The 26,065-nt window shown below is 34.6% G+C and overlaps 1 protein-coding gene across 1 annotated transcript in view; it reads right to left on the bottom strand.

Annotated features, from left to right (window-relative positions):
• Positions 1 to 26,065, bottom strand: part of NCAM2 (neural cell adhesion molecule 2) — a 259,676-nt gene that overhangs the window by 105,551 nt on the left and 128,060 nt on the right. The window contains exons 2-7 of the mRNA XM_031612506.2: positions 23,752 to 23,826; positions 22,815 to 23,021; positions 20,391 to 20,534; positions 17,021 to 17,158; positions 13,587 to 13,704; positions 7,803 to 7,963 (exon numbers count right to left, since the gene is read on the bottom strand). Coding sequence (XP_031468366.2) covers positions 7,803 to 7,963; positions 13,587 to 13,704; positions 17,021 to 17,158; positions 20,391 to 20,534; positions 22,815 to 23,021; positions 23,752 to 23,826 — 843 coding nt within the window. The remainder of the gene's footprint in view (positions 1 to 7,802; positions 7,964 to 13,586; positions 13,705 to 17,020; positions 17,159 to 20,390; positions 20,535 to 22,814; positions 23,022 to 23,751; positions 23,827 to 26,065) is intronic.

The following is a 26,065-nucleotide window of genomic DNA, read 5'->3' as shown; positions in this document are numbered from 1 at the left end:
TTTAGGTCAGCTGTTCTGACTGCGTTCCCTCCCAGGTCCTTGTGCACCCTGAGCTCCTTGCTGGTAGGGCAGTGTAAGGAACAGAGAAGTACTTGGATCTTTCAAAGCACTTCTTGTCAACAATTAAAACATCAGTACATTATCAACACTATTCTCATCACAAATACAAAATATAGTAACATATGAGCCCCTGTGAAGGAAATTATCCCTGCTGAAATAAAGACAATATTGTTTACCTTGAGTCTTTGGAAATATCTAACTGCCTTACACAAACTGAGTTTAACAATATCTCCTGATAACAAACACACTGTACTATTAACACTATTAAGAATTGAAAAGTCCTGACACAATGTTCATCTTTACTTACTCTGTAAATTGGTGAAAAAACACATTTTTAAAAGTTCAGATAATGTTCACATTCTTCAGATCATTCCAGTTTACAGATACTGGTGCAGAGCAAGTACAGCTTTCAAGCTATATTGTGTCTTGACAGGTTATTTACATTGCAATGCCATTTCTAGTTAAATGGGAACACTTAGAGGACCTGTCTGTACAATATCATAGAAGAACTCTGCTGCAGAACTATGCATAGAATGTTACTCTCTTCTATTGCATTCAAGTACCTTCATAAAAAAAATGTGTTGGCACATATATTCAGTCATATTTAACCATTAATAAGCTTCTCCAAATCTTTGCAAATTGAATGAGACAAACATCTCATTGAAAATCTACTATGTAACCCCGTAATAAGAATATGATTCAATATGTTTACATCCAAAAGCAGTGAGCTAGGTTTCTATGAGTAAATTTAATAGTATATTTTCCATGCAGTTATTTTGACTTTTGTTTTTGATGAAATGCTGCTAAATTGTAGTCTACATGAAGCACAAAATAAACAGTGAGGGAATGTATCTTCTAATGGATTTTTAGAAGTATATACTATACAGAAAAGTAACAGTGTTACGTTCATAGATCAGAAGGGGAAAGAGAATCATTCCAGTTAGAAGGGACTCTAGAATGTCATCTTTTCCAACTCCTTGCTCAAAACTGAGTCAGCAAACCCTGTTCAGATCAGATTGATCACACATTTGTTGAGGATTATCTTAAAAAAATTCCAGGAACAGACTACACAATCTTTCTCACCAGCCTGCTGCACTTCCTGATTGTCCTCATAATATAGATTTTTTTTTTCCTTATATCTGATATTGTTTTTCATTTTTTTACCAGTATTTAATTTATCATTAGTGTCTCACAGACACCACATTCTGTATCACCAAGAAAAATAATAAAACCAGGTTCAAATTTGCTATATCCAGATAGATCATCTTCTTTCATTTCTACCACATCATTCTTGATCTCACTTCTCACTCCTTATCTCCATAGCCCTTCAGTTGCTTGTATACAGTCTGTTCATCCTTGGCTATTAAAAAAATCTCCTTTATGTTAACTGTATAGAGATGAAAAACAAGTAATATTTTCCCTAGCAAAGTAGTGCTCTATTATCCTTCTTCATTAAGATATAATCTAAGGTGAGTAACACTCTGCACAAGAAGAAAATATCCTGTGAGAGCAGAGTCTCTATAAGTATCAGTTGGATCCAGCTTTATTTAGTGCATTACAAGGTACTAAGCAAAGCATTATGGTAGGTTAGCAATTCAGTTGAGAAAAGCTGTAACTGTTCTCAGTGGTATAACTAAGAATGCTACTTTGGAGAAATAAGTAAAGAAGAATTTGAGATAATAGATAACATCATAATAATTATAGTTTTAACTCTCACTTCTAGGATCATTCAAAGGTCAATGAAACATTCTATGATACTAAACTCAAATACTCTATTTCTATAGCCATATTTCCTGGCTACAGTATAAACAGTTCTTTCTTTCTTTTGATATATTATCATTCTTGAAAACAAGGAAAATAGTATGGCAGATACATCACCCAAATAAAAGCATCATACATAGTATTTTATGTAAGAAATTTTCAAAATTTGGCATTATCTTCATTAGAACAATTGTTTCCACATATGTAGATGACAATTTTATTTTCTCAAGATGATGCATCTTCTTCTAAAGTATATAATTTAAAGTATTTATGTTTTTATATCTCTGATTAATATTCTAAATTTCTTTAAAGTCTTCTTCAAATAGATTATTACAAGGCAAAGTTTTAACTTGACATTTTAGACATGAAGGCTGACATTTAAAGGAACAAGCACTGATTAATCATCAAATGTATCTAGCTGACAGTTATTACTAGGAAGAAGAGAGCTGAAAATGGGAAAGGATATTATTTAATTGCTTAATTTTAATAGGTCACAAGCTATTGACTAATAGTTTGACTGCTTTCAAATTACATTTTGGGCATTAGAAAATATGAAAATACTTCTGCATAGAAATAAAAAACATTTATTCAAGAAAGCAAACACTACGACTGACAGAAATACTGAATTGGATTTATTTTTTTCAGTTCTTAAAACTGTTCTTTCTAAACTGACATGATCATTTTCAAACTGAAATGGTATTTACTTTCAGTATTCCAGCAAAAAAGAAACAGATGAAAATAAAGGGTCTTGGACTGTCAGTCCAGAAGACCTCCTGGTCTTTGCTAGTTTCTTCAGTCAAAAATATGCTTCAGTTGAAGCATTTGTGTTATAATCACGGAACCACAACATATGCTGAGTTGGAAGGGAATCACAAGGACAATCAAGTTGTACTTCTAGCTACACACAGTACTACCTACGAATCAAATGATATCTCTGAGAGCACTATTCAAATGTTCCTCGAACTCTGACAGGCTTGGTGATGATGACAACACTGCCATGAGGAGCTTGTGCCTGTACCCAACCAACCACCATCTCAGAATTTTTTCCTATTATCCAATCTGAAAATAATGTACTTAAAAAATTCTTAACTGAATGATCTGACTGAAATGAAAGTAGGTTTGAACACTTCAGAAAGGAGTTATATTTGAGAAAGGAGTTATGCTTGAGCTTCATTAAAATGATTTTACTTGGAAGGCAGCAGTACTGCCTTTGGACTTAGTCCTGGGCAACTTGCTCTAGGCGCCTCTGTGTGGAGCTGGGGACTTGGACCAGATGACCTCCAGAGATCTCTTCCAACCTCAACTATTCTATGATTGTCATCGCTACACTGCTCATCACTACAGATGTTACTTTTGAAATATTAGCAAGAGTGATGCTGCCAAATAAGGAAATGACATTTGCTTGTTGGAAAGTTTGTTCTCTGAGCAGAGAAGTCTGGTCTTCATATCTCTACCACTTTCTCAATAAATTAGTGTAAAATTTCCTCCTTGGTCTCTTCTGAATTGATTTCAAACAAGGGGAGAATACCTTATAAACTGACAGTTTATGCTCATTGTTGTGTACTTTATAGCCTTCCCTGCAAAGCTTAAGAACATGGATAGCAATCTGAGAATCTAGATTTGTTATTTGCTGTTTACAACTTATTTCTTGAAAATATCTATATTTTAATGAATTCACAGAGTTCTACCCATATCATTAACAGGAGATTCATCAGACTTGAGAAGCAGAACAAATACAAAGCTTGAGACTGATTATATCCCTTGAAAATAAATGCTATCAGTGCTAACGTGGATTTATTATCAACAGGCTTATTATATGGTGGAATCATTGCCTGATATGCTGTTTTCTGGCACATCCACAGCTGAATCAGGTAGCAAAACTGCAACTCTGCCCACCTGAAAATTGCTGGTACCATCTGAATTTTGTACATAAGCTAGAGCCCAATAAGGAAATATATAAACAATTGATTCTTTAAATTTGAGTCCTATCTTAAAGAAAAAAAAAAAAAAAAAAAAAACAACAACAACCTTGCTCATACATTAGGGCTTGATTTAGTGCATGATAAATGCACTATTTTGTATTACTACTTTCCACTTGAAGGGATTTAAGGCTCGTCTTCTGACAGATACAGCATAATCGCTTTTATAGACAGCATCATTTTTATTTTAAGAATTGGAGGTGTTCCACACAGGTAAGAAGGTAAAAGGGAGGGAAGAAGGAATACAGTAAGCATATGAATGTTTAATACTGTATCTTTAATTAATGACTTGCACACTTCCTGAAACTGCAGTTGGCGTGGGGATGAGCAAGCACAGATAGTTTTATAAACAAGTACATAGTATTCCCTGTGTAGATATATCAGTAGATTTAAACAAAGTGCACCTACTATTGAATGCTACCACAGAAAACAAAACAAAACATACATTTATCTGCTTGTTAAGATGAAAGAAAAATAACCAGGTGTGCTCAAGGCACTGGAAAAGTAAAACATGTGGTTATAAACCTTGAAAATAGTGAAAAATGTAGGTAACCTTAACACCAAATTTTCAGTATAGGTTCTAGCCTGCTTGGTTAAAAGATCCATGACTTTCGAGAGCATAAGAAAGCAAAATATTTTTAGTTTAATTATTTGGAATACGTATAAGAGGGGATAAGTCAGAAGAGGTCATTTACATTTTCTATCTTCTCATCTGTCTGATGACAAATCATACAGGAATGATAGTATACTCTTTCCACAATAATAAATTAAATTTATGTTGCACACAGCTGCATAAATCTTCCTGCTATATAAGCTTCAGATTATACTTAAAAAAATCTAGGAAATAGAAATAGCATGTGGTCAGACGACACTATAATTATAAACATGATCATTAAGAAATCCTCAGTGACAGGGACTTCCCTTCTCCTCTAAGATTTATTATGTAGAACAAATAAAATGCAGTAATTACAGTTAAAAACTGGGGGAAGCAGGGTAGAAGTATGAGGACTTTATCTATGTGTTATGGTTACAGAAAAACTCTGCATAAGAAAATAAAATAGGTTTTAAAACACTGATAATGGAAGTAATTTAAAAAGAAAAAAAAAAAAGAACAAACACCAAAGTCACGTATGGAAAATAAACATCTGCAGATATTAGATGGCACTATGTTGGCCACACCCGTTCCAAAACGCAAAGCACAAGAAATTTAAAATGATGAATACTATAACATTACTGTTACTATTAGTGCTGTACAGTTACATAATTAGCATTAGAATCTTCTATCCTGCTAGAGCCCTGATGTACCCATGGAGACAATAGTCTCAAGAAGTTTGAATTGTAAATTAAGATTAGAGATAGCAGGTAGGTGAAATAAACAAGCAAACATAGTGGAAAAAAAAAAACCAAAAAACATGTAATGTAATAGGTTATTTTAATATAAACTGTCTGTTTGTGAGCTACTGAGCTATAATAATTAGCCATCTGCCTTGCCATTTTCAGCTAGCAGTTTTTTGAATGCATTTAAGGGGAAGAAAAGTATAATAATGGTTGGCTGTACACACGTCTGCAAGTTTAATCTGGGTGAAAGAGACAAAAGAAGGAAAGTTATTAGTAGGAGAAAATACAGCTACTCTGCTCCACGTTTTCAGAGTGAGAGGTAATCTTTGTAAAGGAAATATTAGACTAAAATGCCAGTGAGCTTTAAAGACTACAAATGAGGTAAGAAGCTTATTTTCTGATACAATGCCAAGTCAAACTGACAGTACACAGATTATTACAACCTAATTGAAATATATCCAATAGAAGAGCACACAGGAAAAGTAGCTCTAAATATACATACTCAATGATATACTCTAAATTACCTATCAAGACTCAGGAAAGAGACTTTGGAGACAAGTCTGAGAGTTTTGTGGAAACAACAGTTCAAAACTCGGGAAGCCAGAGAGGTAAAAACAATGCAAAAGTAGGCATAGATATTCAAACAGAAGCTCTACTGTACAGCTGAGCAGTCAGGTTCTCCCCAGCATGACTTCTGCACACTATTCTTGCATTGCCATTCCACAAAGAATGGATTACGACTAGACAGGCACAGAAATACACGGATCAGAGGTTTATCACGGTTTCCACAGTAGGAGAAATTTCTAAACTGGAATTTTTCATCTTATTAAAGAAATGAACAAGTGATGTAAAACTGCATTTGATGTAAAGAACTTGCAGAATTATACTTCCTTTTTTTTTTTTTTTTTAATTATTATTATTTTTTTTTACTTAAAATGAGCCAAAGAAATGAACAGGCCCCAGATTAAGCAGAAGAATTACTTTTTTTTATGCAAGGAAGAAATTGCCTAAGGATTTTAGGAGTGTAGGATGATGTGGAAGCAAAAAGGAAATACACATTCTAAAATAAACTCCTGGTACCTATTTAATCATCTGAATTTATTTTTCCAGGGATTTTCCAGACCACTGGCAGCTGAAAGAATTTCCTACATACTGTATATAAGAATGTATATTTTCTATATATTGTATATAGGAAATATTCACTCTTAGTCCAGTGTTCCCCACATTAATAAATTACCTTGCCATAAGCAAAACTGAGTAAATTCCAGCCATACTTAAAATTACATGCAAAAATATTCCTGTTACAAATGTCCTCAAACTCACACTGAAACTAGCAAGTCATTTCTATTCCTTCAATATTTTTTTTGGTTTTGAAAATACGATTTAATAAAAAGTTTCTCTTTTCTCCAGAAGTCTTCAATATGCTCCATAACTTTCAGCAAGAATGAAATTTAAAACTGCTTAATTTTCACTCCTTTGAAAAGTAATTCAGAAGAACACTCAATCACCACAGAACAGCAGTACTCCAATGTTTAGGCAACACATCTATGTATGTGTATGTGTATAGAGGACTAGAACCTGAAACGATAAGGAGCTTCCCAGGGAAAGATAGGGAAAGACACATGAAGACACTTAATCTGTTCAGTTTGCAGATGGCTTCAGCCTCAAGTTTCAAATTCAGAAAACAGTATTAACCAATCCATCAGCTTCAAGTGAAAGATATCAGATTAGCCTCTTTTGTTGGAACTGTTTTGTATAGGTAACTACTAGTTTTAGTAGGGATGCAAAATTTCATTTCCCATTGTCTTCAATACATGCTTTAAATGATCATCCTCTCTACTAAAAGCAATAGTTAATTATATAGCGTAGAGGTACACTAACAATACATTGATACTATATGTAAGAAAAAATAAGTTAAAAAAAAAAAATTCAGATTGCTTAATTTGCACCATTTTCATAAATAAGTTATGGCCCTGATCCATAGAATGGCAGAATGATTCTGAGGGAGATCTATATTCTTACAAATGTCTACTCTTATGAGGCTAAAGCTACACAAATGTCCAAAAAACAGTCAAGTGTTCTGTGTAGAAGACACAACCATGAAAACAGATTGGGTAGTAAGGCAAAGAAAGAGAGGAAGTTTTCATGTTTTTATTACTTTTTGCTTTTGAAATTCGTTTTTCTTAATATCAGAGAATTTTTAGTGATTATGCAATCACGTACTTAAAAAAACCCACAAAACTAAAAAGACAAAAACAGATACAAAATCAGGAACACCTCTGTATGGTATTCTCCTTTAAAAACAACAACAAAATGTGATTGAAAGGACTAATAACCATTTTGCCCCTTTCAGTAGTTTTCTTTTATTCTCCCTTTGGTTTTCTTGTAAGCAGCCAACTTCTAAAGGCAAACCAGAGTGAATTAACAATTTAACATGTCATTGTATTGTATCTGAATAGTACAATAGTAAAGATAGCCTTTTCAAAATTGGATTCAGGATTAAAGGTTAAAGTGGTCAATAGCAAGGAAAAAGTTATAAAATTATAGAGTGGTTTCCTGCATCAGTAGACACACTGCAGGAATACTGCTCCATTGAAAATTGGGAATTATAACTTCAATTCCCTCTTGAGAAAGGAAGGATGGTACATTATATACAGTACTTACCAAAAACTTGAAGGAATGTCTGTCTTTTATCATTTCCTGCTTTATTTTTAGCACTGCAGATATAAGGACCTGCATCAATATTTTTTATGTCTCTTATTGTTAACTCTGCATTGTTCCCTCTCAATACGTATTTTTCATTTTCTTCAATAATTTTTCCATTCCTAAAAAAAAATAAAAAATAAAAATAAAAAAATCAGCAAGCTCCAAAGTGAAAGTGCACTATGAAAGCACCAATCAATTTTAAATAATCTTGTAAGAAAGTGCTATTATGCTGTTAACAAAAATGCATTAACTCACGTGACATAAACCGGCAGTGTGTGCAGAAGGGAGTTAATTTGAGCATGATGACAACTGTTCTGCTGCATTAGTGTTGTGTTTTTTTTTTTTCCATAAGAATGTGCACATTCTAGACATAAGCAATGCATTCTGGACTCCATTTTCATGTTCAAGACCCCAGGTTCACAATTTTATTGTCAGGTTCTAAAATACATGTATTAAAAATACTATAATAGTTTTATTCTTAAATTTTCATGACTTAATGGTAGAAAAAATACTTGTGAACAGAACTCTAATACATGACTTGCACTCAAGGAATCAGACAAATACATAGTTGCATAAAAGAACATGCAAAAGCACATTTTTAAGTTTACCACTGCAGTTCATATTAGTAATAAGGTATCAATTTATAAAAATAATTTTATATTACTTATACATAGAGCCTCCTGGCACATAAAGAACTCTTCTGAATTATTTCCTCTCAGATGTTGTTAGCTAGCCACAATTTAGTAAGCAGACATATTTCCAGACATTATTACCTCTGACCAGATGGTATAAAAATAATAAAACCTGTGAACAATTCTGAGGGCTGATCAAGGCTCGACCACTCCATCTCAGTACCGTGGCATACACATGCTTATTGTAATGGTTTCTTCTAAATGGGAGCAATTCTAACTTAATTTTTATTTCTTTTCATTCTGACTTGTTTGATTTAGGATTCTTTTGTCCTTATTTATGTTGAATCACCAACAGTATGTTTTCATATGCACCTACATGAAGACTGCCTGATTTTCATAAGCATTAATAAACTTGATGGCCAAGCTGTTTGTGAAAGGAAACCAATGCAAATCCCTGTTTTCATGGCCGTTTCATTTCAAGATTTGAGCAGAAACCATATTCACATTCTTTCTGCTCACAGAATGCTGATATATTGCTATATTTCATATTTTCTAAAATAATACTTTCCCTAAAAGTGAAAACACCATTTACTGTTTGTTTGTTTTTTCCCCTCCTTGGGAATAAGGGCATACCCTGGCATCTCTTCATCTTGCATTTCACTAACATTTTTGTTATTTTTCCACCCAAGTATTTTCATTAAAATTACAATAATCTCTGTAGGAGACAAGAGACAATACTCAGTGTCAAAAGTAGTGTCCAAGTGCCCTACATTCATCCACTACCTATATCTATGACCACAGATGAGAAGAAATTAGATCATGAAGATTACCATAGACCTTCTAGGGAAAAGGTTCAGATTAACACTGATCCGGATGAACAAGGGAACACAACACAACAACAGTTAAAAGAAGACTGTTTCTTTTGTTATTTCTTATGTTAGATAGTTCTATGCCCTGTCATTAAAGGTATAGGGAACAGATCCCACTAAGCTTTATTACTGTAAATGATCTCCACAAATGTAAACAATAACTGTGTTTTCCGTAGGACTATTCCCATGAGTAGACATTACCAGATCAGGACCTGTACGCTTAAATTATATTTCAGCCCCCGCTAATTTATTTCTATTAGCGTATTGTTTCTCTGAAAGCCATAGTTTAATGTAATATCAGTTAAGCAGAGAAAGAATTACATTCCCTTAGTCCATTAAATATTAACAAAGTACATTTGCATATTAAATACAGTGAACTAAAACTAAATGTTGACAACCTTTCTTCCCTGTTAGCTATCTCAGACTGACTAACTAGAAAATGATCTATGGCATTTTTGAGTAATGTTGACAAAACAGCTCAGATGCCTCCATTCTAGAATGAGAAAATCTTAAAAATAGTCAGCAGCTAGAAATAAAAAGAGTCAACATAACTAGTTAAAGCTCTGTCATACTAGATATGGTCTAAAGAGATGTTTAAGCTTGAAACTACAGTTTTGATCAGCAACTTGATTAATTCAATGGAGAAGAATATAGGCCACTTCAATATCACTAGCATTTGATTCTCAAGACTTTTTTCATGTCCGCGCAGAATTTAACATTCCGTTAAATCAGTTCATTGGAAAGTGAAAAAGAATCAAGAGAAAAGAAAATCAGATTTCAACTGATTAAAATACCAAAGGATTGTAAGGAAGGTAGGGCTATACAATGAGAGACCCACATTATGCAAGCCTAGTAAAAGAAACTTCACTAGAGCCGATGAGAGACTTTTAGGAGTCAGAGCATATCTTAAAAAATGAAAAAGATACGAAGAACATTCCACTGTTCCTTAATATTACTGAACCATGTCAAAAGACACAGAGGTACTACTTTCTATATAGTACAATGAAAATCCTCCGAACAACTGGAGTAGAATTTGTCCACATCCTTTCTGTCAATCAGGTCTCCAGAATACTCATTATACTGTTAAGTGTTCTAAGAGGGATTAAGTATATGTATTTGCTATTCCTCGTACTTAGTGCATTTTGTGGTTAGGCCTAAATAACAAAAGGAACATCCAGAAGTTTTTTCATCTTGTTCTATAATAGTTTGTACCTCTCTGTACTTTCTTCCTTAGCATAGCTATGAATACATACAACAGACTTCCATTAAATCACTCCACTATATCCGCTCATTTTACAAATGGATAACCTGAGACAAGCTAAATAAAATGTCTGAACACACACTGACAAACTGTCACAGTTATCTCTAGATCTATCTGTGTCCATGACAAGGGGACAGCAGGCCCACAGGCCCATCAATCCAAAGAAGGGTAGGGTGGGGGGAGGGTGTCAATGGTTTATGGGCCAGTTTGGCCCAGTTCTGTGACTAATGGGACCCATAGACGCACACCCCAGGAAACTGAGGTGCTCAATGACTTCTTTGCCTCAGTCTTCACCAGCAAGGATTCTAACCACACCACCCAAGCCACAGAAAGCAAAGGTAAGAATTTGGAGAAGGAAGATCTGCCAGCTCTAAGTGGAAATCAAGTTCAAGAACTGAACTGAAGGTGCACAAATCCATGGGACACAGTGAGATCCATCCACACGTTCTGAAGGAACTGGGAGGTGAAGTTGCAAAGCTGCTATCCATCATATTTGAAAGGTCATGGAAGTCTGGTGAAGGCCCCACTGATTGGAAAAGGAGAAACTCCTTTTTTCAAGAAAGGGAAAAAAGACGATCCAGAGAACTACAGTCCAGTCAGTCTCAACTCTTTGCTGGGCAAAATCACGGAGCAGGTCCTCCTGAAGGCCCTACTAAGGCACATGGAAAATGAAGATGAGTTGATTGGCCCTGAGGAGGAGGATTTGGGGTGTCAATTGATAAAAACTCAACATGAGCTGGCAATTGCACTTGCAGTCCAGAAGGCCAATTGTATGCTGGGTTGCATCAAGAGAAGCATGACCAGCAGGTTGAGGGAGGTGATTCTGCCCTCTGCTCTGCTCTCATGCCACCCTACCTGGAGTACTGCATAAAGTTTTGGGGCCCCCAACACAAGAAAGGCTGACACCTTGTTGTTGTTGGAGCAGGTCCAGAGGGGGGCCACAGAGATGATCAGAAGGCTGAGAGCTGAGGCTGTTCAGCCTAGAGAACAGATGGCTCTAGCAGTAGATTATAATGGCCTTCCAGTACCTGAAGGAGGCCTACAGAAAAGCTGGGGAGGGACTTTTTATAAGGGCAGGTAGTGACAGGACAAGGGGAAATGGTTTTAAACTGGAAGAGGGTAAATTTAGACTAGATATTAGGAAGAAATTCTTTGCTGTGAAGGTGGTGAGACACTGGAACAAATTACCCAGTGAGACAGTGAATGCCCCCTTCCTGGAAGCATTAAGGCCAGGCTGGATGTGGCTTTGAGCAACCTGGTCTAGAGGGGAGTGTCCCTAGCAGGGGTTAGAACTAGATGCCCTCTAAGGTCTCTTCCGAACCAAATAATTCTACGATTCTATGATTCTATGAAATATTGATCAAGTTTGTTCCCTCCAGAATATAATCACTGACCTCTTTCCATCTTTTTTTCCTCTGTTTCCATACTTGTCACATTTCCTTTCACAAATTTTGGGGACCTTTTCTACTTATCAATTTACAACCTCTTACTACTAAAAAAAGAAAAAAAAACAAAAAAAAAACAAAAAAAAAACCACAAAGAATGTTTTCTACCCACCCAGAATATATAGGGAAGGGATACACAAGCTAATACTACTCACTTGGTTTCTGAAAAACAATTATGTATATTTAAATGTACTCTCGTTTAAAATCCAGTACAGACTACACTATCTGAAAAGCTTTTGTAAAATTTGTATGAAAGATAATGAATGGTGTAAAACAGTTGGTTGTCCCAGTGACAGGCAAGCTAAAGGAAAATTAAAAGGGTAGTAGATCAACACAGACAAGTGTCTCTCCAAGACACTTAGCCTGTACAAATACTGTAATACTTACAAAGTATTGGAAAAAACACATCTGTAAACAGAGAATTTCTTTCATAACAATAAAAAACATCGACACTGGTTTGTCTTACAAAAAGGCCACAGTAAGGTATTAACTTTCTGTTCTATTTATTTGTATCTGCCATTGAAATCGTAAAAGAGAAAAATTTAACTCCATGTTTGCCTTATGACATGTTAGGATAAAGGTGCCAGTCAAAGGAAGCTAACATTTAAAAATCAGTAAAATTATCCAAAGACTCCAAAGGAGATTAATAACTGATGAAAATTCCTAAGTCATTTAGAAAATGTAGAGACCTTTTACTTCAACGGAAATAAAATGTATGGATGCAATTATTTGCATTTTTACAACAGTTACATACTAAATGTTCCTAAATATTTCTGGTGTTCATTCCAATGACATCATAAGAAACCACACACGAACTTAAAAAGCAGTTCCATATTTCAATATATATTACGTGTTCAAAAAAATATAAACAACACTTTAAACTTATTCAATGAAGCATTCTCAATGGTAGGGTTGTCTGAAGCCTTCTGATCTCCTTCTGAATGAGAATGTAATTGAAATGGAGAATTAGGATTAGAATCAGATTTAAAAATTTATTTTTACAGAAAGATAAAGTGATATTTTTGTTATTAGGACTGCTTATCTGTATTGGTCATTTATTGCATAACTGCATAAGTTTGTATATATATATATATATATAGTTTGTATGTATATATGTATATTTAGTTTTTAACTGAAGTACTCCTGTGAAAAAGTTCTAAGTTTTTTGTTTGTATTTTCTTGGAGAAATGGACTAATTGCTTCAACCTTGATTTTGTTCAAATATGAAGAAATCATATGAATATGGTATTTTACATTTTTAATTTATCTCACTTTCACAGTAACCTGAGTACAATTGCATTTCTGTGTATTTTGACTTATTATAATGATTCATATTTTATATATATATTATCATAATAATTCACTTGTTAATGCTGAATCTAGTTTTAGAAGTTAAGAGGATAACTAAACAGCAAATGGTTTTAAAATTCAGTAAATAATTAAGATTGCACAGCTTACTTCATGGAGTGTTACATTAAATCATGACAGAAAAAAAAAACAATGTGCTATGATGTGCAGATCTAAACTGAACTTACCTGAACCAACTTATTTCTGGTGGAGGTGATCCAGTGGCTCTGCAAAACAAAGTTACAGCTTCTCCTCGATCTGCAGTGGCATTAAAAGATTTCTGTAGCACGGTAATTGCAGGGGGAACTGGAAAATAAAACATTATTTCCCATTAATGGAACATACAAGATGCTCTATGTTTCTGAAGAAATTTAAAGCACGGAATCCTTTGCTAAATTTGGAATTTATACTTACACAATATGAATCAGTTATCAGTATTTTTGTATTTTTCTTAAACAGACAGTGATAGACTTCTAATATTGTCAGGCATTTATAACTTTGTTGCACTAGGATAAATTCCAAATAAGCCTTGTTTGGTAGCTGCCAATTTTCTTACAGAGCATTTTAAAGCTAACAAAATCATATCTAGCAGTTCTGTATGTACTCTATCATACACAAGAGTTATTGCTGGTAATCTTCAGTGAAAATATAGTCTCTTTCTCTTTCACTCAACTACATAGCGGACATAGAACTATGCACTGATAACAGACATTGCTTAAAAAACAGGTGTCAATACATAGCATTATCTACTAAACATACTTTATTCTTTTTGTTGAATTTCCTGGGTATGACTATCACCAGCTTAAAGAACATAAACTGTGACAGACACAATGGACACAATCTGATTTAGGAATTGTTTTTATCTATTTCAGTAATCTATTTAGGAATTACAACCTGTTTTCGTAATTGTGTTCTGTGGATCACATATTTTGTCTGTCCTTTATGAGATCAATTCAATAATGAAATTAAAACCGTTCACAGAGAACCTCTGCTCAACAGAAAAAAATAGCAATAATATTAAAGACAGAACAACTCACAGGATGCTTTTAATCTCTCTGCTCATATGAAATTTTAAGACACTTGTCCTTTTTCCATTAAACTCTCACGTAAATAAACAAGGAAGAATAATCCCAAAGCGGAAGTAAGATACATGGAAAATAAATGAGAGGAAGAAAAAATACACAAAATACAGCTTTCTGCTAGTAACAATACCTTGTCATTAGAATGGCTCAGATTTATCTTTTCAGCTTTAATTTTCAGTAGAGAACAGAAGGTGACCCCAATGAATTTGCTTATGGCTTACCATTGCAACTCCATATTTTTTCTCACAAACTGTTGCTGTTGTTTTAAATGATACAAATATTTTAGCTTCAAGTTTGTCTCTCAGAAACCTTTCCAATTTCTGAACTTTGAACACATTAAATTATTACAACAGTGACCCATAATCACTGATGAGTAGTAAGTAAATGTTCTTATGTACTATTGTCTCTGACTCTTTGTCATCGTGTGCTGAAATTTACATATTTCACAGATCAATTCTTTCCTTCTTGAAATTGCAGTACTCAGCTTATAAAAACCATTCTGTTGTGCTGTAATAACTTGTCCATCTTGCATTTCAAAGTGTCGCACAGAAATCATTTTGTAGATTTTAGACATTTTGCAGTGCATTCTAACATTTAGACCTGAAAAAATGGGTAGTGACATGAGACGACTAATCAATCCTTCCCCAAAAGCAGCAGCTCCTTCTCTACTCACAACTAAGAATTACAGGACCATGACCCATTTCAGCAAATTACTTTGGTGTTTCAATCTTCCCAGAGACACTGTGATGACAATTAAACCAAATATCCATTTTCTTACAGCTCTTTCAGGGAAGTGAAGTCTGTTTATCTCAATTCTGCACTTTTATGTACAACTAAAGAATGAACCTGAAAGAGGAAAAGCCAAATGGATTTGGATATAATAAGCAAGTCTCTCACATTTCTAACTTAAAGCAAAATGGTAAAGTCCAGATACATTTAAGTCCAACTCACTGATAGCGTTTTTCATTTTTCAACAAAGAGCATTCACATTTTTTGTTTCTTTCTGATTTTCAGTATTAATATAAAACTCATTTGTGGTTGGGTTAAATACACTCACTTTTATCTCTGAAAAGCTATTTATTCCCATACAAGTTAAGTGGAAAATAGCTCTTAATTGATACCACTTTACATGAGCAACAATGTTAGAATCTCTGTTGGAAACCTCTTTTCCTCACAACACTACAGAACTCCAAACTCTAGAGTGAAGTGAGTGTTGTCATTCTTGTCCAGAGTAATAACAAATATGTATATAAAAAAAAGAAATCTGTAGATCTAATCTACCAACAGAAAATGTGATGTGAGGTCACGGTTTGAAATCTGATGTTTCAGGTTTCACTCTCGCACAACAGCATGTATCACAGAGAAGTGACAGGTGTTCAAAATGTAGGTTTGTATACTTATATACAAATAGTAGGAGAATAAAATGTCATTCGGCATTTTAAATATTATCAAGTGTTGGAACTGTTGGAATATACTCAGGAGTCAAGGGGTAATCTGCTTAAAAACAAACAGTAATTAGATTAAGGGTCTTCACTGCATGGGGCATATACTGTTATATTTTATCACAACACACAAGTTAACCACCCATTTGCTTGTCACTGTCTGCACATTGTCTAAAAAATCCTGGAGTTCTCTTTCAAATACTGCTGTTTGACTACATGGATTAAATAATGTGTGCCAGAATGCAATTAACTGAGAATTCAACTTATATAATGACTTATGTAAACCAAGATGTGCAGAGGACCCGTCAAGGATAAAGCATTTATAACTCAGGATCTAATGGCACAATGGAAGCAGCTTCATTGAAATACTGACATTAAACAGAATGGCATGGATAAAAAATGCCATCATGAACTGTGTCTTTTCTAGACAATATATGAAGAGACATTTATTTTTCAACAAGCCAACCCTGAATTTAAGAGAGAGGGTGAACTAAATGCTCTATTTTGTCCACATCTTCTCATATTCCTTCCTAGAGCTTTTTAAGAAAGTAATAAAATGTTAAAATGCCAATTATCAGATAACTCCTTTTAAACTACATTAAAAATAAAATGTAAAGGATCTATAAGCAATATTTCCTAATAAAATGTATTCATGATTTTTGGGATGGTTTTAAACAGAAGTAATTAATAAAACACGTACAATGGAGTAAAGATGAATTACTATGAAAAATCAAAAGGTTTATAACAGTAAGTAACACTAGCACTGAAAAATACACTGAAATAAATAACTACACATTGTAATCTGAAACTCAAGTTTCATAGTGATTGTCAGTATTCTTCAAATGACTAATAACAATTGATCTTTTGCATAATAATATACTCTGATACTATGAAATGCAATGAATTCTACTTATATACTGTAACAGATAGATTTTTTTTTTTAATAGCAAGCAATTACCTTTATGGGAAAATACTGAACAAACATGAAAGCCATATTAATCAATTTAATTAGGACTGTTACAAACTGATATGTTTTATAATTAAGGCTATGATAATCAGCTAAATTAAGAAGTCAACTCATTAACTTTTACTCCTTACCATTCACAATAACAATTATATCCCGGAAGTCAATCTCTCCTCTGGCTTCCACTCTTCCTTCACAACGGTATACTCCTTCATCACTTTTATTGATGTTAAGAATTTGAAGATTATTGTTTGCTAATATTGCAAATCGATCTAGAAAGTCATGTAAAAGATTAAGTGGTGTTAACTGCATTTCCTCACAACACAAAACAAACAGCTAAGAGTTTGTTCACAGAACATACATATATACATCTTCACAGGAAAAAAAAGTTTTTTTTAATGCTATGTAAATTTAGTTTCATTACCGGGGACTCTTCAGAAAATGAAGACAGAAATATAAAGAGAAAATTTAATTTTGCTCCATCTGACAGAGGATAGATGGTGTCAATGTGTTTACATTAATTATGTGTAGATTCTTAAAGTCAAGCTTGAAAATTAATGCCACTACACACACTACCACAAACAAATGAAATCATTTTCTCTTTCCTGTTGCTTTGCAATTCTCAGAGAACTGTGCTTCAAGACATTTTGAAAAGTTGAGGTCTCCTCTTTTAACTTTGGTGAACTTTTTGTTAAGGTAAATTGTTAATGTGTGAGACAGATGAGAGAAACAGAGAACATTTCTTTAAAATGTTGAAACACTGAGAGCTCATCTATCAGCGGAAAAAAGGAATGGGAGATGTTGACTGCATACTTTTTCAACTCTTGATGAAGAATAATAAAATGGATACAGCAGAATCATAGAATCCTCAGAGTTGGAAGGAACCTTTAAAGGTCACCTAGTCCAACTCCCCTGCAATGAATAGGGACATCCACAGCTCAGTCAGGTTGTTCAGAGCCTGACCTTGAAAGTCTCCAAGGACAAAGCATCAACCACATCTCTGAGCAACCTGTGCCAGTACCTCACCAATCTCACTGTAAAAGATTTCTTCCTTATATCCAATCTAAATCTCCCCTCTTTTAGTTTGAAACCATTTGCCCTGGATCTTCCTCAAAGACCCTGTTAAAGAAGAAGTCTGTCCTCTTCTTTCCTGTAGCTCCCCTTCAGATATTGAAAGGCCACTATTACATCACCTTGCAGCCTTCTCTTCTCCAGGCTGAATAGCTCCAGCTCTTTCAGCCTGTTCTCATAGGACAGGTGTTCCATCCCATCATTGGATCATTTTTGTGGCCCTCCTCTGGATACACTCCAACAGGTCCATGTCTTTTCTGCACTGAGGACTTCACATCTTGGACACACTACAGGTGTACCACAGGTGAGGCCTCACCAGTGCGGAGTAGAAGGGCAGAATGACCTCCCTCAACCTGCTGGCCACACTTCTTTTGATGCAGCCCAGGATACAGCTGGCTTTCTGGGCTGTGAGAGCACATTATGGGCTTATGTCTTGCTTTCCATCCACCAGTACCCCCAAGTCTTTCTCGACTTTTGAAAGGTTTGTATTCAAACTTTTCATCTCTCAACTTGTATTGGTAGTATGAGTTGTTTTGATTCAGGTGCAGTATCTTGCACTTGGCATTGTTGAACCTCATGAGGTTCCTTCTCCTGGGCCCATTGCTCAAGCCTGTCTAGGACTCTCTGAATGGCACCCTGTCCCTTGGGCATGTCAACTGCACCCCACAGTCATCATCGTAAACATACTGAGGGTGCACTCAGCCCTACTGCCCAGGTTACTGGAGAAGATATTAAAGAGTATTAGTCCCAGCACCAACCCCTGGAAGACACCACTTGTCACTCATCTCCATCCAGACATTGAGCCAATCGACCACCACTCTCTGGGTTCGATCCTGCAGTCAGTTCTTCATCCATCTAACAGTCCACTCATCAAATCCATATCTTTCCAATTTGGAGAAAAGTATGTTGAGAGGTACCGTGCCTGACTGAAGTCCAAATAGATGATATCAGTGGCTCTTCCCTTGTCCCTGTAGTGACACCATCATAGAAAGCCACCAGGTTGCTCAAGCAGGATTTGCCTTTGGTGAAACCATGCTGGTTCTCTCATTTCACCTCCCTGTCTTCCATGTGCCTTAGTACAGCTTCTAGAAGGATCCACTCCATAATCCTTCCCGGCAGAGAGGTGAGACTGACAAGTTGGCAGTTCCCAGAGTCATCCTTTTTACTCTTCTTAAAAATGGGTGTGATGCTGCCATTTTTCCAGTCACGAGGGACTTCACCTGATTGCCATGACTTTTCAAATATCATTGGGAATGGCTTGGTGACTATCAGCCAATTTCCTCAGGACTCTGGGATACATCCCATCAGGACCCAGAGATTTGCAGATGTTCAGTTTCCTCAGGTGGTCACAAATCTGATCCTCCCTAACAGTGGGAGGGTCATTGCTTCCCCAGTCCCCTCTTTCTAATCCCATTGTTTGAGGGCTGGGTGATGAGCTGTTTCAGAGAAGACTGAGGCAAAAAAAAATGTTGAGTACTTTGAGTTAGCCTTCTCCTTATCTGTAGTTACCATTTTGGCTTTGTCACTCACTTGGGGGGAGTACACACTCCTGGACATTCCTTTCCTGCCTGAGGTACCTGCAGAAACCTTTCTCATTCTTCTTGGCCAAGTTTAGCTCAAGCTGGACCTTGGCTTTCCTGACCTTGTTTCTACACAGCTTAACAGCTAGTAGGAGATACTCTCATGAGTAAAGCAAGTATTATAAAGTAATAGCATTTTTTTCTATATTGAAGGTAGGAATTTTGCAGCATGGACTTTTGATTACTTCAGTTTTGCAAATCTTAACATCAACTGTATTACTGTGCTCCATTTCTACAGAGACAAACTTCTCCAAGAAGGTCAATTTACAGAATCAGAGAGATTCATCTTCAACTAATCTTATAGTCTAGCTATTAGGAATCTAGCCTAAACAGATCTCCTATATCTCCTACTGTTTGTAACTTAAATGTAGCTTACACTTACATAAGTTAATGCTCACAACAGTGCAACAAGCCTATTCTACCTATAAGTCTCAGAGCTAATGTGCAAGTATACTGAAGCCCATCAGTGTTCACTCAGTAAATTCTACACTCTGAGAAAGCATCACAGCTTTGCCAGCGTGAAGAATTTTATCTAAGTATGTTTTAAAAACATGTTCAGCTCCTACATGCATGGCAGCCCAGAAAGAGTTCCTGCAGAATAGTTCCAAATAATCTCATGCACATTTGGACCTTCATGGTATATCTAGAGAAAATTTCCAATTTGAAAAAAAGAAGGAAGGACACTATAGCATATGGATTCTTAATAGAACAAAGCACCTGGTTAAACTCCACTTAACTGATGGGCTAGTCAAAATACACTCCATAATTATAATGTTATAATGTCATTTTCTTTAACAACAACATTTCAATGTGAGTTAAAATGTATAACTTAAAGAGTTACCAAAATACTAACTGTCAGCAAGAGTTGATATTTCTTCATTCCGATACAGCCAGCTGACAATGGGAGCAGGTGAACTAGTAACACGGCAAACAACTTCTGCAACTTCTCCCTGCCTGAACTCTTGTGGTGATACTATATCCCGAAAAGTGAGCTTTTCTAAAAAGGAAAAAAACAGAATACTATTAGTACTTTCCAGTTCACTCAGCATTGAAGTTAAATGTGATATCAAATTAGATGTAGTTAACTATTAAGACCTCATCAATGTGCACAGTACAGAATTATTTCCATAATACATTTTCCTAAGATCAAAGATTCTAAGATTCCAAAATTCAAAATGGTCCTGAAGACAGAGCATTCACTCTATCTCTAGGAATGATTTTACAATCATTTGGCATTATGGAAATGTTTGTTTTATTTATATAAACTGAGCATGCTTTATAAGTACGTTTTCCATTGTTTTCAATGTTCCAGAGCCCAGTTTTGAAGCTCTAGTTTTTCAGAGATCTACACATTCAGGTTAATAGTCCTTTCTACTCTCTTCTGTGTTTTATTTTTCATGATCTTATTACTGAATTAATTCCTCATGTTCTCATTCCATCTAAACGTCCACTGAAACCACTTGAAAAAGTCTTAGAAAGGTGGAACTACAGCCTCATTGACTATGATAAATTATCAGCTGAGTAAAACATAAGTTAAAAAACAATGGGAAACTATATTTAAAAAGTTTCTATTTTTGTCACAAGAATTTGTAGGTTTTTTTAGCACTAAGATTCTGAGGATTCTGATAAGTCTTTTTCTTTATTCTGTTTCCAAGTAATCATACTTAATATTCAGTTTTATTAGTGAGCTAAAAAAGTTCGGTATTAAGAAAATTCAGTGGAAGAACTTCAAGGTGGCATTAAAACACAGTCTCATCCAAGATCTAATGCAAAAAATAATTGCAAAAGAATTCTGCAAGAATTTCTTGCATGCAGAAGAAACGAGTTGACTTATGTTCCCTAAAATCAAACGTTGCCAATTCCATTTATGAGGATACTTTGAAAAATTTAAGTCAGAGAATGCAATTATTTCTGTATTAATATGAGTGCAGGCTCCAATAATCCATGTGTTTTCCACAGTTGAGTGAGCGAGCTTTTGCTATGTACACATCTTGCCCACTTTTATAAAGTATTTGTTTAAAATATTTGAAGTATTTCACTACATTTATGCCTGAGAAGAAAAACTCTTACAAACAAGTTACACAGTACATCCTGCTTTTTCCTTATAAAACATTACAAATACAAACAATGACACTTCTATATGTTAGTTTCCATAAACATTTCCATTTCTTGTGCAGGTCTTTGGGACTGTCTCAGAATTATTAAAATTAGCACATGCACACACTTCAAAAGATTTCAGCTATTCTGAGATCCTTGCTAACAGAGTGACTGGCAGCTTTAAGCATAAAAATGAATTCCACAGAACTTGCAATCCTTTGAACTGTCAGCTTTCAAGCCATCATGTAATTGCTTGTAACTGCTATCATCATTCTAATGGATGTTTTATCAATAGCTTAAAAAAAAAAAATTGTATATCTTTTGTTATCTGAGTTATCTATACCTTTCAGAAGCAGTGCTTTATGATTATTTTCTGTCACAAGGCAATTCCTTAACATTTAATCCAACCAGAAAAGTATTTTTTATGAAAGACTACACACCAATGAAATTACTGAAGAATTCAGCTGAAAGGATGGCAGCAAATGTCCCCTCCTTTCACCCAGACATCCCTTAGCTTATATCTTTTCATTGTATTTATTTAATATTAGCTTTTAGTCATTTTGATTAATCTAAAGAATATATTATACTGCAAATGTAATGAAATTGAAAAAAAAAACCACCAAACTCTCAGAGAATCTCTAGCCTTAATATAATGTATTTGCTTTTAAACGTATATTCAATTAGTTGTTAGCAATTGAAATGCATTTTAGCTGTTTATCATATTAAGCTTCAATGTTCTATATCAAGTTCCATTGCAAGGCCACGAATATGAGAAGACTGATATAAAACTAATAAATTCACTCTAAACTTCACTTAATTAATAATCTACTTTGTCCTTCTTACTTCTTTATTTATGTACATATTTGTTATAGGTTGAATATGTACTTGTACTTGTAAATAAGGCTGAAAGAACTTTTTTTTCTGGTAGTCCCTCATAGTCCCTCTTTTCCACGAGGAACATACCGTGCTCCCCACAGAGATGGTATTTTAAGAGACAAACAGAAAGTAAGCTGCAATAATATAAAGTCTTCTTCCTAACTGTGAACTAAACTGCAGGAGACAAATATTTGGAAGATACACTCCAAAGCCTGGAACAATATTTCGATAGGCTTTGCTTTCTCAATAGCAGTGGCTCTCAAATCATATTCTTTCATGTTCTGTTTGATATTACTATACTTACGATAAATTTCCAAAACAACGGTAGCTTCTTGAGTTTGTCCTTTAGCATCTGTTGCTTGACATCGATATATACCAGCATCTTCTATATCTGCATTATAAATGATGAGACGTGATCGAACACCTTCTTTCTGAACAACCACTCTTTGACTAGAAACAATTTTCTCTCCTTGTGGATTATACCAATCTATGTTGTCAGGCTCACCAATGGCTGCAAAATAAATAAATAAAAAAAATATAATATCCAACATTATAAGTTCAAGGAGACATTAAGTCTCTATTCAATGTCACAGACTGCTGAACTGTGAGAAGTTCTGAGAAACTGCAGAAAGATAAGAAAAGTAAAACCGCAGACAAAGAAATGATTGTTGAGACAGATTAATTAATAGCTCCAGAATTCATGAGGAAAATATAAACACAGAAACATATAAAATTTGAAAGGAAAGGAAGTCTGGTCAGCAATCACTTTGTCTTATAATTGGTCATACGTTATTCTCAATGGACATTCACAAGTCAGCAACATTAAGAATTCATTTCAGGCAGCAGCAAAAGCAAACTCCTTTCTTCTGACTTACTTCTGTCACTATGGAGAAGACTTTTTAAGGATACAATAGCCTAACCTATTAGCTTATTAAAACATTAGTTTAAACAAGTAAAAGTATTTTAACCAAATAAGAACCATGATAGATATAAATTATCTATATCAATACAGACAAATTTCAAACTAAGTAATATGGTTTGTTGGAATCTGAAATCAATAGTTTCTAGACTGCAAATGTGAAATCAGTTAAGATCTACTTCTCACAATCTTCACAAGTCATTATGAATAAATAAAAATATACAAATTTAAGTTAATATTGTGATTTGATTAGTTCACTTTTAAATTAAGCATAAGGTTGAAAATCTAAGAAAAAAAATCTCAAAATAACATGAATATATACCTGTACATGTGAAGAATTTGGATTCACCGACACTGAGTTCAACTTTGCTAAGAGAAATGGAAACCTGAAGTAGAGCTGAAAAATAAAACGTATATTGTGAACACATTCTCATTCATATGTCTATATTTCATATTTTCTTATTCTATACAGTGTACTATATAAGCTGTGTAACAAATTCAGCATTGTGTTTTCTGGAGCATATAGAATATATGCCAGCCAAGGCAAAAAATCCCCATAAACTCTGGACAAGCAGACAGGTAGGTTTCTTAAGAATCTAGTTGGATGGTTAGGCTTAGAAGGCAGCAGTTAATTTATCATTCTCTACCTTGAGGTCAGTAATAAGTGGAGTACCACAGAGTTCTGCCTGAGATATTTCCAAATTTAACATCTTTATCAATAACCTGAATGAGGTCATTGATCTAGAAAGACTGGAAAAATACATCTGTAGGAACATAATGATATTCAGCAAGGATAAATGCTAAGTTTTGCATTTATTTCCTGGTAGGAAATAAGGAAACTGCAGTCATTCAAGCTGAGGACAGTCATAGAGGACAAGTGTGCACAGGCAGCAGCAGAAGCCAACTGGGTGTTATTCACAGGATCATGATCGAGGAGATCATGTACATTAGTAGATGGAGGAGAGCAATTAACACCTCTTCTAGGTGCTCTTCAGGTCAAATGCAGAATACTACATACAGTTAGTATGAAGTTAGGTGTGGATTGACATGGTGGGTGTAGCTGGGTACTCATGAATGAGGAGAGGTTGGGAGAGAGCTATAGAGGAACTAAACAGTCAACTGCTCATGCCTGTGGGAAGTTATTAAAAAGATGGATAAAAGGCAACTGATAAATTCAAACAAGAGAAGTTCAGGCTGGCCATAAGGAAAAAAATTATTTATGGTGTATTGGAGGGGGCTGCCCAGAAAGATTGTGCAGTCTCAGTTCCTGCAAGTTTCAAGAGCTTACTGGATAAAGCCTTACTGTATCTGTAGCTCTTCAAGATTTGCTATCTTACAAAATTGGCCAATAAATGTTCATGAATCAATGGATAAAAAAGGTCATGTTAATTTCAAGCTCTAATCAACACATATAAAGGTAAGCAGAAAAGAACTGTTTAGGGAAGAAAACTTACTAAATTTTACTTTAGTACTGTACGTAGTAGAGAACTGGGATTTACACGAGATTAAAAAAAAAAAAAAAATTACTGTTTCACAAACATGGGGTTTGGATTCTTGAAATACAAAATTCTGCAGTTCTGGAATTGTGGTGGAAATATTTTACCATTCTGAAAACCACAACATGAACTGCAGTGAATGTTAATGACTGTATTCAGCACATACTGAATACCCTAACCTCTCTAGATTCCTTTTTGTTAATTGGTACAAAGGACCATCAGAACAAACTTCTCTGGAAGCAGGAACTATTACAATCTAAATCACATGTTCTGAATGCCAAAATTACTCCATATCTTAGACTTTACAAACTTACTAGAAAAACAACTGTATTGTTCTGTTGATAGTAAATAATAAAGAATAGTTGAGCACAGAAAAATATTGTCTAAGTAATATTGCATAAATCTTCATATGACAATTAATACTATTAAGACCATCATGAAATAGATTTGTTATTAAATTAAGTATCTGCATATAATCAGCCTGGACATGCATGAACTAGGCCAGATTTGAATTTGTGTTTAACAGTCATGTCAAGAACAAAAACCAAAAAGGCAAACAAAACTGTAATATCTGATCTTCAACTATGTAAATGCAACAGAGGATAAAATAAGTAACATCCATAATTTAAGAAAATCTGATCAGAAGTCAAAACAAAGTTAGAAAATATTTTTCCTTCATCTATATGATATATTTGTTACTGCAGGACAATTTTGGCAAAGAGATGAACAGTTTAAAATTATTAGCATAAGTGCAGTTACAAACACTGCGAAGATATGCTAGCTAAATCTCTGAAACAAAATGAAAATAATATTTTCCATACACAGTACACTAGTATTTACAAAATAAAAGACCATCTGCCCAATTTTTTCAGATTCATCCTTTTACTAGCTTCATGTAAATAGAAAAATATTGCTTTATGCAAACGAGAATGAAAAATATTGCCCAAGTGATTAATCTAGCAATCTGTACATATTAAGTAATCAGGCAAATAAAACAATCCTCAGCCTAGAAAGCTCACTCATTAGTTTTTTCAAGACATGCAATTAAAAGTAAATACTGCACAGAGGCAACACACCCCAAAAGTTTTACATTACTTTCAAATGTACTTCAAGAATTACATAGGTGCATTAGGTGCATAA

This window comes from Phasianus colchicus, chromosome 1 (assembly GCF_987193195.1).
Source record: "Phasianus colchicus chromosome 1, bPhaCol1.hap1.1, whole genome shotgun sequence".
In the NCBI taxonomy this organism is placed as follows: domain Eukaryota; kingdom Metazoa; phylum Chordata; class Aves; order Galliformes; family Phasianidae; genus Phasianus; species Phasianus colchicus.
Note: the sequence above shows the minus strand (reverse complement) of the source record. Positions and strands in the feature narration are given on the sequence as shown.